Here is a 17,851-nt window from a genome sequence, read left to right as displayed (position 1 = left end):
TAAATTATTACATCTAAGCAAACCTGCATTCAAAAGGAATGCATCACTATGAAATGTGTGTTCATACTGTGGGATCAGATCACAATGAACCTCTCTGATGCACACAGAGTCTACAGCTGACTGTTTCTCTACCCTTACAAACACACCACACTGCAAGGACAACACCTCTCCTGATATCTGTGAGAGCTCCAAACCTCCAATTAGCTTCAATCTAGTTTATAAGAAACATTTTGTGTAATAGTGAAGTCTGTCAGGCGTACCGTCTGTCACTGATTGTGCTTTCTCGGAGCGATCCTGTGTACTGGGACCCCTCCATGGAGACGTAGCCGGAGGAAGCAGCTCTTTCCTAGGGGACAGGGCTGGGGCTACACCCCTGGGACCCTCCTGACTTCCATTCTAGTAAAAAAGATCAGAGAGGGCTCAGTGGGACATGAAAAACATGGGTGTAATGACAGATATGAGATGAGTCTCTGAAAGGTGTCTTATATTTTTGAAACTGGTAATAATAGGGATGTTTTAGGAGAGTGAAACTGTCACTGCAGACTGGATTACATCCTCCACCTTTCCTCTTGTCACAGAATAAAGAGCCGGAGTAGCTTTCTTTTTCCTTTTTCCTTTTTCCTTTTTTCTTCTTGGCTTAGAAAGTGGCAAGTGCATCTCTTCACTTATATCCACTTCTGTCTGGTTACTATACTGCTGTCTTCTTCTGCTATTTTGCTGTCAACCTCTTTTTCTTCCAATTTACTGCCAGCAGCGGGGTGAGTCAAATTGTAAGAGAAATGTTTAGAGTGCTGTATTTTTAGAAATGTAGCTAGTAAAATTTGTGCCGATGAATCAATAACTGTGTCACACAATTCAGGACAATAATATACTGCTGTATTGATACTTTGTCCCACCCCTGGTCTCTAATGGATCTGATCTTGGAGTCAGAGGAACAACAAGGTAATGTTAACAACCAATTAGGTTGCGGATGAGCTGGCTTATTTAGAGTTGACAAGAACACCAAAGAGAAGCCAAAATAGACCCACAGCAGGCATGTAGAATATATATGTAAATACTTAAGATAAGATAAGACAAGATACTTTTGCTCCCTCTACAAGGTCTGGTGGCAGTTTTAATCTTGGATATACACCCCCTCTTTAACTACTACTTACTATGCCACAATAACAAATCTATATCTAAAATATTTTTCACTCCTGCCTCCACTTGCAATATTTTCTATACCTGCGTTCTCATTACTTTTCTCTCTCTGCATATTTCCTGCTGTGAATACTTTTTTCAAGGTTAGTGTTACCTGTGCTGTAGTCTCTGCCGGCCTGCCTTCATGACTGAGCGATCTAAGCTGAACTCTCTCTGCTGAGCTGCTGGACGGAGGAGTAGAGGTGGGGCGAGCTCCTGGGGCACCTGGTGTAGGGAGGGGCGGCTTGGCTGCAACAGCTGGTTTGGGTGGCAGGGGGCCGACTGGGCGCTCAGGGAAGATGGGCTTTGGGTGAAGGGGAGGGTCTGGTCGCATAGGCTCTAGCACTCTTATTGGATGCCTTGGGTCTGCTATAAACAGAGGGTGATGGAGACAGTTAGGGTGTGTTTGACTTGTTTGCCTAAAAAAACATTGTACGCTTTTATACTTGTTTGTGAAATTGTGTGTGAGAAAATAACTCCATAATGTCCAACTACAACTGGTCGCATTTGACATTTTCAAGCCAGTGTATTTTTAGCATTTCCAACCCACACTCGGTGGTAGAACCATTCATCACATTGACTGGACCACAGAGGGAGCACACAGAAGAGGGAATTCACCAAGAATGGGTGAATTGCATCAAGAATTCCGCATCATTTGCCACCACTTTCTACTCCATCTCAAGATCTAACTCACAAAGCAGGTTCTACTAATGATATTCCAGCACAAAAATACGGACAAGGTATTTGTCCGTATTTTCCGTACCATTCGCTCACGTTTAGCATTTTATTGTGACCAAGATGAGCTGTCAGCAGCTCTACTCTCTGCTCTACAGGGCTGCGCTGTACGCTCTCATCCTGATTGCACAAAATTTGAGCCACATTGCAACTTGTATATAAAATTACCAGACTTCCTGTGCAGATATATTATTTCTAGGTCATCCAGAACTGGAATTGTTATTTTGATCGCTGAAGAGTTTGAAGCCTATTCTGCAACCAATAAATGCATTCTTGCTCATTTAAATTTATGTCAACAACACACGTGCACAGGGATGCTATTTGCTCTGCAGTACGGTTTGTGGAGCATGTAACCCTTTGAGACATATCTACTCTTAATAGTAGATGCAATCATCATTGTTAACATTTGACTGACTTAGTGCACCCATCCATTCATTATCTATATCACTTATTCTTTATCTGTCAACTGAGGCTGGAGCCAATCACAGCTGTCACTGGGCAAGAGGCAGGTTCCACCCCTGACAGGTTGCCACACAAACACAAGTCATTCAAACACACACATCTTAATTTAGATTTACCAATTAACCTATTGAGTGTGCTTGGACTGTAGGAGGAGACTGGAGTACCTGGAGAGAACCCACGCATGCACAGGGAGAAATAAACCACAGAGAAAGGTTTCTGCCAGCCCTGAGCTTTAACCAGGAACCTTCCAGCGACATGGGATTATCATTATTATTACCCAAATCTGAGCATTGATAACATTAATACCTGATGACGTAGACATTGTTCTGGGCTTCATGAAGGTCGGAGGTGGTACAGGTTTTTCCAGGATAGCACCTTAGGGATAGAAGCAGCAGACATTTTTACAGCAGAGGAATCCAAGCTGTACAAGTAATTAATGAATCTGAGCACTGGGCTCCACTCAAGCCTCTCTAATTAAGTCACAGAAGTGTAATTATACTGTAGGTCTACAAACAATTATAAGGAAGCATAGCTCGGCGTGTGTGTGACAAAAACAATTGGTTAAAAATCCAGACAGAAGGACAAAAACAGACCAGGAAAACCAACAGGACTGAAACAGATTGAACCGCAAACATTAAGATACTAGATTTGTTTTTACAGGGCTGGTTTGGCCTCATACAACTTTAAAAATCCAACATCTATCATAAACTAATTACTTCCTAAATATATTTTAGCATTAAAGCACAAGCTAGCACGTCTGATATCACTTTTATTTATATGTGGGACTTTACTATTGCTACACAGCTGAGAAAATCAAAGAGTACTTATTTATAATGAATTTGTTCTCTCAAGCTCAGATTCAGTCATATTAGGAGACTCTCAAATTACTTTCAGAAATCACAACACGTACTTTAAGATTTAGAACCTGATTTAAGCTGTAAAGTAGACGTGAATGTACTGTAATTTAACACTTTGTTTTCATTTTCACATTCAATACTTTTTAATTTGTAAACTTACTAAGCTAAAAATAGCTTCACAGTATTTACAGATAAAGCTCTGAACCCCCGGACAACGCTGACATACAGCTTGAGCATGTTCTATCCATACAGTCTGTATGAGAGGTTTATGATCATTCAAGTTACCTCTTCGACTTTGGTGAAACCAAAACAGATCTATAACTTTAGATAATTTCAGTTTAGATTTAATAAGAGATATAAACTGACTTTGGGTAGTTGTGATAGAAAATATGAAGTTTGGTTACCTTCAGAGTTGGCCTTTCTCAGCTCCTCATCTTTATTCTACAACAGACACATGGGACAGAAAGAAATAATATTTAATCACAAACATCCTGTTACGCTTTATAATCACTGATCTTGCGCTCGTCCTACCTGGCTTGTGTTGCCGTCAGCAGGTGGAGTTTTGACTACACCCATCCTGTGCAGCATCACCTGAAGCCTCTGTTCAAAACTGGGAGTACTCTCAGACACATGCTTCTAGAAGATGACAGGAGAAAATTTGAAGTAGGAAGTAAGAATATTAAAGCAGCAGAAAAATATTTGGCTGGTCAAACAGCCAACATATCTGGACACAAGGTTTACGCAGCTGCTGAGAGATTCAATCATTTTTATTTACGGATCAGTTCTTGACTCATGTTTCCTCTTTGAGAGTCTGTTCAGTGCTCAGTCTTTAGGTACTGTGTATGAGCAGTTTTCACATGTAGACCTTGCACTCATAAAAGAGAGTGAAAGTGGAACAAAAGGAGTAAAAATACGCTAGAGTGCATGACACATCAACATACAAAGAATAGTATTTATACATCTATGAGCCATGAAAAGAAATTTAAAAAAAAAAGACAAATATGTGTTTTTTTGAGTCACTGTCATTTACCATGAACTCAAAAATGTCCACTGCAGTAACATTTAATTATTTTACATATTTATTACATGACTATTGTAATACATTCACACACATGAATCAAACTAATGGCAGTGTCATTATCCTTAAAAAGGCCAGGAGCAGGTGTGCCTTCACCTGACACATTGCCCTTTCCTAATAGATGAGGTGTAGGCTGATATCCACTGTACCCACGTACTCACATAATCCACTCTCTGAAAACAACTGGAATTGGCGTCACACACGTGGGGGTGATACAGCTAAAGCAAAGGCAATGTGTTCATCTCTGAATCAACAGACCCTGAGCACACTTTTAAATGAGAGGCAGGAAATTTAACTTAATTAATTGTTTAATCCTCTGAAAAGCTGATAATATTAAATTTCTGTGTCCTATATAAAAAAATGCAGGTCTTGAATAATTATTTACTGATTGTAATTTCATTATTTATCAATATTCTCTGCTGCATATATAAGTTTACTTTACAGTCTGTATAAACTTTCAGGTATGTTTTTGTGGCACTAGTAGTAAGAATTGAGTTGTATGAATCTGATTAAGTGCACATCACCGATCAGTCACATCACGGTGTGGGTTAAAAGAATAACTCACTTTCCATTTCTTATGAGACTAAATCAGATGTGTTCTGGGTTTACATCCTGCTTTGATTGACCCAGTTATGACCCCTAGTATGCCATCCCAAGTATTATTATGTGTTTGTTCTAACCACTCCAGCATGCTGAGCAGCCAGGTCAGTTGCAGAGGTGTTACCATGGATTACACAAATACTATACTGGATTTAAACTCACCTTAAAATGCCGAAGTCATTAAACAACACAAGAAAACTGACAAGCTGAGAAGGTATGATCGATCAATCTTTGCAATAAGCCTGCATAAAAAGGGAGACGCTGCCCTAAAGGGTTTCAAACAAAGGCCTGTTTCTGATTAAATGTCAGGTTCTCAGCACTGTTCAGGAATCAGCCGGTGTTTGTTGAATTTTATACCCAGAGAGGAAAAGTTCCTCTCTGATGAGATTAAGACTTTGTGTTAGGATGTGTTTCGTTTGCTGTCAGACTTACCTTGTGTGCATCCTCCTTGTCATCAGGCTCTAGTCCTGTCAGCAGAATGAGACTCTGGCTCTTGCCCTCCCTAAGAGATCTCTTGGTCACCTTCAGTCTCCTCTCTCCAAACGGCGTCCCTCCAAACTTCATCTCCTGCTCCATCAGAGGGGGAGTGACCACAGGACTGGGGGTGTGATCTGGCGAGACAGGAGCTGCCTCTTCTTCCAGGTGGGTGAGGTCGGGGCTTGTGGTGATGGTGGGGTAAGAGGGAGTGGTCTCACTGGGAGGCGTCATCACGGGTAAAGTCTTGGCAGGCGCCATCGTTGCCCTCACGTTGCCTGCAAGACGCTCGCCGATGGCAGAGGTTCCTTCTGTGATGGCGGCATCATTAGAAACGTTAGCATCCTCCACTGACCTTGCCCCTCTCCCCTTCTCTCTCTCCCTCTCTCTCTCCCTTTCTTTGGCCTCGCGGAGGGGTCGGATGAGGTCTGCGATGGAGGTCCTTTTGACCTTCACCCCCTCTCCTCCTCCCTCTCCCCCTCCTGCCTTGGCTGCTCGGCCGGCTCGAGCTCTCTTGAAGGCAAAGAAGTCGCCAAACTTTTTCTTGATGTTTTTGGTGGGAAGTGGGGGGTTTGTGGTGGTGGTAGGAGTAGGGGTGGTGGTGGTGACAGAGGGAGGGGCAGGGGGAGTTGGGGAGGATGAAGGGAGGGGGGGTACATCAGTGGGTGTAGAGGATGTGTCAGTAGATGGTACAGAGGGGGAGGTGACAGTGGTGGTAGTAGTAGTGGTGGTAAAGGAGGTGATATTGTCAGACGAAGAAGAAAAGGGGGTTGAGGTTGAGGGGGTGGAGCTTGACTCTGAGGGAGTGGCTTGGGCAGGGTATGACTCCTCCCACCGGCCTTTTCTGCAGCGAGGAGACAGCAGAAAGAGCAACACACAAGAAGAGACACTCAGTACTACGACTACCACTACAGGACTCAAGACACATGCTCAGTTCAGGTACAGAACGCAAAAGATCATGCAAACAACACAAAAAGGGAAAATATATCTCAGAGAGTACGTTTATATGCTCGTCTAGAGGCCTGACATGTGTCAATCTGCTCAGCACTCAGGATCAGAGCAAAATAACTAGATGAGAAACTGGCATGATCACCATGAAAACAGAAAAAGGTATTCATTGTGCCAGAACAGTTAACTTCTGATGTTTTCATGCTGCATCACTGTCAAGTTTCTGCACAAACAACAAATACCTCAAAAGATATGCTAAAACTCATCCTTAAAGCTTGGTTTAAATGGCAGTGGTCTTAGTTGAACTCCACTGCTGTTCTACACAGTGTATCTAAAGTCTGTGTAACATTATGTGTAACAGCTTAGTTACAATTCAGAAAAGACCTGTGATCACAAGAGAATTACTCTAGTGTGTGGGGCTATTTTTCTGACTAAGGATCAGACTCAAAGAATGAAAGTTCAGTCAATCAACTCATAATTGTAAATGTTTAAAATGTTGATTGCAGCAGCAGAACAATGTTGTGTTTAATGTCTTAGGCTCTAACCTTGTCAAGAACTCTTCATTCCTTGCAGATTTGTTTCATATGCAGAAGTTTTAGGAGCAATGAGATTATATCTAGATGGAGCCTGCATGTGGATTCTGGGGGAGGTGGTGGGGCAGAAGGTTTGAGTGCAGTGCTGGTGCAGGAAAGATGTGGTGATGACAGAGCAGAAAGAAACATGGAGGCAGGAAGTCTTGCCTCTTAAATAGGCCGTCAAACTGGGAGAATACGTCTGTCTGCTTATTGTGGAGAATGACTCATGTGTGAACTTAGGGCAGCTTGAGTTGCCTGCCTGAATAAGCGCACAGGTGTTGCTCCATTAAAGTGGAGTACTATGGAGAAGCTGTTTGGCTTTAGAAACGCACTTTGTGGGGTCTGTAACACGTTAGGTAAAGAGGGATCAGACATTTTTACTTTCAAATCCAATCAGTCCAATCAGATCTTGGAATAAACTATTCTGGTTCATTCTGGTTCAGGCCCATCATTTTCCAAAGATCTCCAATGTCTTCACCACTGCCTGCCAGAACCTCACAAAATAAGCCCCCAATTTAATTTAACCTACCTATTTTGGTTACCCCTGATCCTGAACAAATACCTCAAAACTTAAAAGCTGAACCTCTGTGAAATTAGACTGAGCTGGTTCATGATGGCTGACCCGTAATCTTCACTGAACTCTGCATACATGACAACCACTTATCTAAAAGTAGATTGCTGTGATGTTTACATAGTGTACTCAGGCCTCCAGAGTGTTTAAACTCTTTGACTTCAGTCATTCAGTCATTCTGTTGAGAGTTTCAACTATCATTAGCTACGATTGAACCTCAAGGGAATATGGAATTCATGGTTTTGGGTTAATCCATGGACAGTATAAAACATAGTCCAAGTCTCGGGGATGTCATTCATAGGAGTCAGAAGCAGAGTTTTGAAGCAAGGCGATGGAGGTCGCCATATCGGAAATGCTGACACAACCTGACTTCCGGTTGATGTAGCAAAGCCCAATAAATACATCATTTCTAAATCAAAGTCATCCTTCAACACAGTTTTGAGTCAACTTGTTTATATCTTTAGTTGATAACCATGTATCAAGAGGGATAATGTATATGTTGGTGGTTATGTGGATTAAAATCCCAACAATGTGACATAAACCCTTACTTATACATCCACCTGTTATCATGTGATCAAACTAACAAAAGCAAAGAGCCGATATATGATGCTTTAAAATTAGATTATTTTGTAACACTTTAAACCAAATGCTCTGTGCCACTGCTCACACAGCTGTGAAGGAGACTGAAAATGCAATCTGGTGAAGACGCATCATGCAATGCACGCCTAACAAGAAACCACCTGACGTGAAGTAAGAGCCAGATTTGCTGAAGGAGTTATTTCTCAACAGCATTTGGCATTTTGTGTTCAGTTCACTATGAGTAAAGCTTGGACAGGTTGAGAAGATTAGTGGAGGGAAGGATATGCGTTTATGTGGCGTAAAACTGAAGGGACTCAGGTTTTTTTTTTTTTTAACACTACAAACATTCACACACTTAAACAAAGAGCAGCTTTCAAGAGGTTGGTGTAAAGTTTGATGCTCTGGGTTTTTAAATGTCTCAATGAGAGCTACCTGCACCAACATTAGTCAAGGCTGTCTGTCTTTGACTTTTCCACATATCCGTTGTCCGCTGAGATGATCACTTTTATTCTGTCTGCAAAGCTTGTAAGTATGTTATGCCACCAAGGTAAACCAACAACCGTGAGTTTCCTGTCACAAGCTGCTGCAAATCTAATTTATGACTTATTGATGTTTTGTACTTTATCATCTTTTTTATGTGTTTTAGGAAATATGTAGGTAATTAAAGCAAGTGATGCAGGTTTTGTAAGTGTAGTGAATGATCGCTATGAAAGCACAATAAACAAGTCATAAAAATAAATCTTACAGCTCCCTCAGCACCTTTTAAGAAAATAAATCGTTGATTTGATTGTTTCGGAGGGAAAATAATATTTACTTTAAAGCTGACATATTTGTCAACGTCAAAAAATCAACAACAAGATCAATGATTCGCCCAGACTGGCTCCCACAATCAGTCTGTTCTTCCTCTCTTTTCTGTGTCGAAGAGAAGTATCTTTTCTGTATTTATTTGTCTTTGTGTCTTTTTTGTGTTTTCTTATAAACTGCCGCATAATGTGTGGGTGTGTGTGTGTGTGTTTGTGAGCGTGCATGTGAAAATGCAACTCACAGTGCATAGTCAGGGATGATTTTCTTGGTGAAGAACTCTTCTACTCCTTCGTCCACTCGGCCCATCCCCTCACTGGCCTCATTCTCTACCTTTGACACAGGCTCCTGAAACAGAGAACACAATATGATTAATCATATGCATAGATTTAACAAGAGCGTGTTTGTTTGTTTGTTTGTTAGTGGGACTTTTACAGCAAAACCAAAATGTAAGATTCAACAAGATATATTTGAAGTTATTTTTATATATATTGGATCATTTGGATTGTTGTTCCAAGCCAAGAACAGACTTATAATTCTACTAAGATAAGATGTACCTCACATGGAGAACATAAGTACCACACAGTACATCATCAGGACTGAGTCTCAAAGACAACAGACAGTGGGTAGAAAGGAGCTCTTATTTAAAAGAGGAGTTACATTTTGTCAGAGTAGTTTTATATAATTTATTGTCTAAATTACTTGGCTACAAAAGCTTTTTGAATTTCTGTAGCAGAATGGTTCATCAGATGATGCTATCTATGCTGCAGGTTACTTCCTTTTATTTCGCTGTGTATTTGGATATTTTAAATGGTACGTTTGTGAGTTACAAGATACACAAAAACAAAAATGAACTGCTCTTTACAGCAGAAGACCAGCAACTCTCATTTTCTCTTTAAAAATGTCACTGGTTCAATTTTTTTCATTCTTCTGTAAGTCTATCAGTGTTTAAGTTTATTGTCAGATTCCTTATATGAGTTGATTTGGCCAATGAAGCAAGTTCTGATAACCATGATGATAGACAATGCTTCCAATATGGATGTCACTGCAAAGAAGCTACAGTGTCTGGACATTTCTCACAACTTTAAGCTATTAGCACAGAAAATCTAACATCAACACAGCTTATATGTGTGCACCAAAGATCAGAGCTACAATCAGGGTAACATCAAATGGTTGTAGAACATCATGATGTCATAGTGAAGTTGACCTTTGACCTCTTGGGTAGATATTTTATTAGACTCTCTTGACTTAGTGTCATGATTAGCTTATAAATCATTGAGTCATAGTACATTCAGTAACATGCTAATAAGCTTCCTTGAGCCTTATCCTGGACTTCTTCTTTTCAAAAATGAAGCAGCAACCTCAGATCTAAAAATATGAGTCCAATGCAGAAGTGCAAAAACCTGCAGTTCGTCGAGGATCCGCTTGAGGCTAGCTCCGGAAGTACCGGAAACCACATACACACCAATTCATAAAAGCCGATCTTTACAGCAAAAATAAACATGTTTACAATCTGGTACAAAAGACGAGTGTAGTCTGGATAGCTCATTTCTTGATCTGCACACACTGTTCGGGGGGTGAATTTTTTTCTAACGCAGCAATTTCGAAGATATTGAGGTCACGAGTCTTTCAATGAGAGGCACAGCTGACTGCGGGAACACTGTAGCTGTTGGCGAGGAGGTTCAAAGCCTGCCTCTTTACGTCACACTGGCTCCACAGCAGCAACATGGCTACCGCCGACGATTGGCCTCAAAAGAGCTGTTCAGAAACAGATGGATGACGTCACGGATCCTACATCCATATTTTATACAGTCTATGGTCAACACTGAATATGAGAAAGGTGATAATACATATCCCTGCATACAATAAAAACAGTACAGTGGTTTCTGATAATCTGTGTGTTTTGATTTCTCACCGACTCATCCACAATGTTCTGTACCAACTAAAAATGATGAGAAACCTGGAGAAAGTGTTATCATCTGACCCTGACCTTTGACCCCATGGTCCAATCAGTTCATCCTTGAGTACAAATTGATGTTTGTACCAAGTTTTAAGAAATGCTCCTCAGGTGTTCCTCAGACATCACATTCACGAATAAGGGTCAGACAGAGAAAAAAAGGACAACCTAAGAATGGCTATAGCTATCCCTGCTGGGAGGAAATTATATTAAAGATTACTTTCCAGACTCAGCTGCTTTGCCACTGAAACTGACATCCACCAAAATGTTTTGAGTAGTGGTTTTCAAAGTGGTGCCCAAGGTTTCAGGAGGCTCCCCCCCAAAATATTTTTTGTTATAATTCCATTCATAGGTAACACAACGAAAGAGTGTATGACTCTTTCAGTAATGAACACTGTTTCTAATAAGATGACTTATAGAATTGACCAATGGTTTTCCTCAAAATATACCGGAAAAGGTGGGACCATCTTATAATATGGGTTTAGTAATTAAATGTCAATATTGTTTACAAGGGACAGCACCACTCATCTGTGAAGTGAGTGTACCTCTCGTGTCTGACCCCAGCTGTGACTAGTCGCTGAGGTGCCAGAGGGGATGAAAGATGTCTTTAGAAAACAATTATCAGTGCAGTATAAACTCTAAACAACTACCAAGAAATATGGCGCCAGCAGTGCCGTCATCCATCCAATAGACTGCAGGTCATTTAAAATGTTATAGTTGTAAATACTGATACAATAAGTGCTTCATTTAAACATTATTACATTATATTTCATTTAAATGTCACCATTTAATGTTAAAAGATTATTGCCAATTAAAATTGTTTTCTTCACCGTTTTTAAAAAAAAGATTTGATCTTCAAAATATCTTTTTTCCAAGAATTAGTCTTGAAATTGGGGGTACTCTTATAATCAAGTTCATCTTATATTTAGGCCGATACAGTATATGGATGAGGACTGTGGGACATTTAATCAAATGGGGGGGGTCTGTGTTGTGATTTGCATAAGTTTAGGGGTTCCTAACAGAGATAAACCAATTAATCAGGCCTATTATTGACATTTTGACATAATCAGCATTGGCCAATGACTGCACTCACGTGGCTGATTTAAAACATACAATGTCTGCAGACACTGCAGGCAGCCTCTTCAGTGTGGCTGCTGTCGAGCCATGTTAGTGTTCCCCTTGTGTCCATTCGGCCTGCATTCTACTGGCAGAGCTCAGGTGCTGTGGAATTGTGGGAAACGCTAAATTTGAAATGATGTTACCTAAGTAAAAACGATAAGAATTAATACCTTTACTGGAGCTTTTCAAGCTTAATATGGACGGAATCAAGAAGTCCCTTGTAGCATATTTTTATGAGCAAACACCATTGATTTAAAAAAAAATTCATTGAAGTTCAGCAATTTTGGTTGGGATTTTATTGTTTTATTGTTGTATTTTATCAAATGCAAACCAACAACAAAAATGTGATATTGGCATTATAAATAGGTTATCTGATCCATAGACTGTATAAAATCTGGACGTAGTATCCGTGACATCACCCATCTGTTCCTGAGCGCTGTTTTGGAGCCAATCGACGGCGGCAGCCATATTGGAAATGCGGAACTCAACCAGGCATAGTGTGACGTAAAGAGGCGGAGTTTGAGCCTCCTAGCCAACAGCTATGTGTTCCCATTCAGGAGTCAATTTAGTCATGTCCTTATTTGTGCAAAAACTAGTAATCGTAATATCTTCTGAACCGTCCTGTTAGGAAAAAAATTGCCCCCGTACAGTGTGTGCCGATAGAGAAATTAGCTACGTAGAGCCAAGCTGTTTTTTGAACCAGGCTGTAAACATGTTTATTAATGCTGCAAAGATTTTTTGAATTGGTGTGTTTGTGGTTTCCGTGTTTTTCTGCAGCCAGCCTCAAGCGGATTCTCGATGAATTGCAGTTTATAACACAACCTTTGACCCCAAGGCCCAAACTGATATCAGCCGACTAAGTTCCTATCCTTAAAAATGTTCAATAACCACTGGGTAAGAAAACATCTCAAAATGTGGTTGCTTTTTAAGAGATAAAAGTCAAACCTGTTGTAATTCTCAGTACGACTCCAAGTGCAAAGAAAAATATCAATCAGTGAGATATAAAGCTCTTATCATCAGATTATAGCTGGTTATCAAACAGACAGTAAAGAGCTATGTCTCTATATGATCTAAGCAAAAGAGAGCTGCAGTAAGAAGCCTGTAATGGTTGCCACCTGTCCTGTTTCAGACAAGGTGAATAACAGATTGCTGCCAAAGCAGGCTTCGTTTACATTCTTCATGGGCAAAGATCCCCAGTGAGTGATACGTCTGAATGTTAAAGGAAGCAGGGTGAGATTTTCAGTCAGAGAACATAATTTTCATGTGCACAGGACAAGATCACCAAAGAGATAAGAGTTACCCTTCTGCTCAGAGGACTCACCGAGATCAAAACAAAATGAAAGTTACTGTCAGAAGCTCTGAGGTGAGGCTTTTAGTGAAATTGGATCACACCGAGGGTGCTGATGTACATTTCCATCCTGTTAAAAAATGGAATCTCAAATATATTCAATACCCCTTACAAAGCAACTTCTTTGGTGTCATTTAATGCAATTTAGCATTTTGACAGAGAGACCCTGTGAATTTATAATTTTTCAATCTAGCTTGACTCTAACAGTTTTATCTTACAGGAGATCAAAAGCATGCCAGTGAGTTTTAAAATGGACCTGCTCAAGCAGCTGTGGACTGAGCAATAAGGAGCTCCAGTTCAGGACAGTTGTCCTGTGTAAGCATTATTCTAACTGGGTCAAGCATAGTCTGCAGAAACACACATTAGCCTACTGGAGCTGCTATTGTGAAGATACAAGGCCTTCTGCTAACCCTTTACACAATGTTGCTTCCCACTGTTTAATGTTACTGTTACTATACAGCAACATTAACAGACTTGTTAACTAATCTGCGATTGTCCCGTTTCAAGGAAAGGACATGGCATTTGTTTCTGGACGGGACCTAAATACTGAAATAAATAACTCACAGACAGATATTTTGGCAAGACCTTGACAGATCTGATCATCTCTTTAAATACTTTTAGGATTATGAGGGGAAATGTGATGTTTGGTTCAATTTTTGTGTTGGCAAATGTCACTCTTAAGAGGTTAAAACATGTGAAAGTACTCTGATTTGAAAGAACTCATCAAGGCTCTTCATGTTTGTGTGTGATAAAATTTCTGCCTAATGTGATATATTCATCTCTTTTGTTGTTGTTCTGCATATTTCTACCTTTACACTGAATCCGCTTTGAGTGTCTTTGTTATTAAAAATTGAGAGAACTACACTGAATGAAATAAGGTGGAGGCAAAGTCAAGACGGTTATGCACACAGAAGGACACCCGCATCACCTTCCACAGGAACAACCTTCAACCCTCACAGATTGAATTTCTTGTTGATAAAAACAGCTGAGAGGACAAAACTGTTCATGAAAACCTCTGAGTCTTAATTATGTGTTGAAGATGCAGCTTAGGAAGTTTCTGTACACAAATTCATTCTTCTTTGTCAGCATTAAATGCAATACTGACTGTATAACCATGAATGCAGCTAATAAGTGGGTGTTATGAAGTAAAGCCACTTTATAAATTATTGCTTGTTGGCATCTTAAATGTGGTGATTTACTGCATTTTGTCATGTGTGGTAGTTTATTTGATTTATTGAACTCCTTCGGAGATTAAGAAACAATCAAGAGAATATCAATGGGTTCTTTGATGATTGCAATAGTTTTTAATGTAGTACTAGTTTGTTGTTCTTGTAGCAATTACTACATTTACACATAAGAAAAGCTAATCTCCATGTGGTGACTAGAGGCGGGCAGTGGGAGTAACTATCTCCAAATCTGTGGGCTCTTAAAAATCGCAGTTTCAAGGTGGGATATTAGCGCCCCCTGTTACGCCTCTACAATGTGTAGCACAGGGAGGCCTTAAGGTGGGGCAAAGTCGTTCCGCCTCTGATCCTCCCTTGGAGATAGTAACAGAGGCACAATGCTGGGAAGATGGTGGGCATGTGTAGTGTCGGAGCTGGCAACGTGGAACAGCGCTGTGTGTTTGTGCATGTCTGAGTGTGCGTATGTGGCCATCCTGCTGTGCCTTTCTCTTGCGCAATGTCGTAATGCGATTTGTAATCTGGGACACCAATCGTATGCCTTTTTGCTGTGCAATGTGTAAGAGCAAAGATGTGTGATGACGGAAATTTGCCCCAGTCGGGAGTCGCAGTATTTAAGAGACTAAAACGACGACCACTCCATGAAACACGAACAAAAACTTCACAGAAAGTAAATAAAAACTTTAGACATGACTGACTAGTTACCTTACCTTTCAATATTACAGTACTGCTCTCTATCACAATTCAAGGAGATTACATGCTGTCTCTTTTGACAGATGCTTGCTGTAATGGCATGATAGTTAACGTGAACTTGGCTTCAGAGCCGTACACACCTCCTGGGGCTGGAAACTGTGTTTTAAACGTAATCTAGAAGTATTTCTAAGAACAACACGTATAGCCATGAGAGCTTTAGGATTTAAAATGTCGGCCACAAATCATACCAACATGTTACTCCCATCTCTTATCACTCTCCCCTCATTTATCTGTTCTTATCTATCAATAATTGGATATATTGAAATCAGGAAATGCATTTTTTAAAGCCCATTTTAGAGAATATTTTTTATCTTTACTAAAACTAACAATGACCAAATGGCTAATATTTGCAAAAAACGCATTTAGCCAAAAGTGAGAAGACTTAAACTAAACAAAAAGTCAGGTGCCAGAATTCCTCCTCATGAATGCAGTGTTTGTCTCCATCTCTCAGGCTTTCCCATCTATCATCCAGTGGAAATACTGTGCCTCTCTTTCATTCTCTGCCACCTCCTTTACAGCCACCTGTCTCTATGAGCTACATGCCAGCATGGCACACAATTGTTGGCATACACACTCTCTCTCACTCCCATGCACAGACTCTCACATAAACTCATACACTTGTTACTAAGGGGCAACAGATCTGTCTCTATTAAATGGATATGTGGAGTGTATGTGGAGTGTATGTGGATGTTCATACACACAGCAGGCTGTAACACCTGAAACGTCTTCGATCAGCCTCATAGTTCCAGTCAGAGGTTTTTACAGTTTGAACTGGTCAGAGGAAGCAAATGTTGATACAGTTTGATTCACCCTTGATGAAGCTGTTCTTTGCTTGACAGCAAGCATGCAAACACACAGCTCCTCCCTTGGGTGGGAAATAGCACACTGCAAATACTGCAGGCCTGACTGGGCAGACTGGAGCAGGTGGAAGAGAAGCTTTACCAAGCAGCAGATGGGTGGGAGAAGTAGCTGTGGCAGGAAGCATAGGAAAGATTGTTGATTACAACACACCATCTTGTTGTGAAGATAATCGACTGTACTTCAGCTGGTCCATAATGCTGCAGCACATGTACTCACAAGAAGCAGGAATAAGATCAATTTTCTCCCATACTAGATCCTTTCCACATCAAATCCGGACAAAATTGTAAAATACTTCTCCTGACCAGCAAAGCTCTTAATGGCCAGGCACCATCATGTCCTACAGAACTCACGGCGCCCCACTGCCCCTCTAAAACACTGAGCTTAGGGAATGCATGCTTTTTTTCAGGAGCTTAAGTTTCAAAAAGTAGCATGGGCGGTAGTGCCGTCTGTACTCCTTTGGGACCACCTAAAACATGGCATCTCACCTGGGGGTGTTGCTTTAAGTGTTGCTTTATATAGGTTGTTATGTGCCTGATGAAGGTTCCCTCCTTTTCATATCTGACTGATAGTATAAAATAGTATGTTATATATGCTGTATATGCTGTATTTCTGTTACAAATGAGACACATAGGTCCCCCCATTAAAGCCTAACAAACATCTTTAATATGACAGTCACAAATCTCAAAGAGGTGTGCACTGCTACATCCTTTCAAAACCACAACCATTAGAGCAAAAACACCACTTCCTGTCCTCCTTTATGTTGTTTCTGTAATTTCCACAGCTAGTGGTAACACCCGAGTCCTGTACACTGACTGCATGTTCTGCCTCTGAGAATCACCTGATTTCTCCATGTGTAATGAGGGACCTTCCTCATGGCTCCTGTGTGTTCGTTTATAGGTCCACAGTACATCCACAGTACAGTGTGAAGGTTTCCTCATGCACTGCCAGATCCTGACATGTTGCCTTGTGTTCGGACCATCTGTCACCTTCCCTGTCTCTTTCCTTATAATGAACACCCTAAGCATGTTTGTTAAGCGATTGTTCTCACTTTAACCAATCTCACTGCTCTGTCATAAGGGACAAGATTCCTAAAATACATTTGCAAGAGGACTTAACTTCCTGGAAGTGCTCATGGGTACATTGTGGGGAGACACCAAGCCCCAAGGATTTGGCATGGTTCTGACATGGTGGCAGACCACTTTGCTCTAAGTTGATGCACACTTTCCCATAAATAGCATCTTTTTAAAGCCACCTGTTCAAACACTTGAATAGCTTTTACTTACATAATTGAGTCTTTAAGTTATGAGATTCTGAATCCAGCCCTTCCCTTGGCATAATGCATCCCAGCCACAGAGATTGTGAGGTGGGTCAGAGGCGATGGTGTGTGGTTGCTTAATGGACCAAACTGTGTGAAAACTTGTTGCAGATAAATAAGTCCTTGCTTTCACAAGCAGGGCCTTGAGTCTAAGGCTGTAGCCATGTACATAGAATATAGACATACATGAAAGATCTCCAATCCATCACATCCACAAAGAAGAAAGTCTTTTGATTTTAACAGTGTATCTCTGCTTTCATACCAGAAGGTCTGATTTGGACAAGATGTAGCATTATGAACATTTTGTGCTGTACCGGAACAAAATCAAATGAACATGCCAAAATTACTCACGTTTGGAACTAACTGGGAAACGCACTGGACCACTGCACCCCACCCACTATGCCCCACAATGCAAAGCTCTGAAACAGTCACGACAACTATTTATATGGATGGCTTAA

The 17,851-nt window shown here is 40.7% G+C and overlaps 1 protein-coding gene across 1 annotated transcript in view; it reads right to left on the bottom strand.

Annotated features, from left to right (window-relative positions):
- carmil2 (capping protein regulator and myosin 1 linker 2) overlaps positions 1-17,851 on the bottom strand; it is a 56,432-nt gene that overhangs the window by 5,570 nt on the left and 33,011 nt on the right. The window contains exons 32-38 of the mRNA XM_034686627.1: positions 9,104-9,207; positions 5,344-6,229; positions 3,765-3,869; positions 3,638-3,674; positions 2,683-2,751; positions 1,295-1,548; positions 261-396 (exon numbers count right to left, since the gene is read on the bottom strand). Coding sequence (XP_034542518.1) covers positions 261-396; positions 1,295-1,548; positions 2,683-2,751; positions 3,638-3,674; positions 3,765-3,869; positions 5,344-6,229; positions 9,104-9,207 — 1,591 coding nt within the window. The remainder of the gene's footprint in view (positions 1-260; positions 397-1,294; positions 1,549-2,682; positions 2,752-3,637; positions 3,675-3,764; positions 3,870-5,343; positions 6,230-9,103; positions 9,208-17,851) is intronic.

The sequence above is a fragment of the Notolabrus celidotus genome, chromosome 6 (genome assembly GCF_009762535.1).
Source record: "Notolabrus celidotus isolate fNotCel1 chromosome 6, fNotCel1.pri, whole genome shotgun sequence".
Taxonomy (NCBI): Eukaryota; Metazoa; Chordata; class Actinopteri; order Labriformes; family Labridae; genus Notolabrus; species Notolabrus celidotus.
Note: the sequence above shows the minus strand (reverse complement) of the source record. Positions and strands in the feature narration are given on the sequence as shown.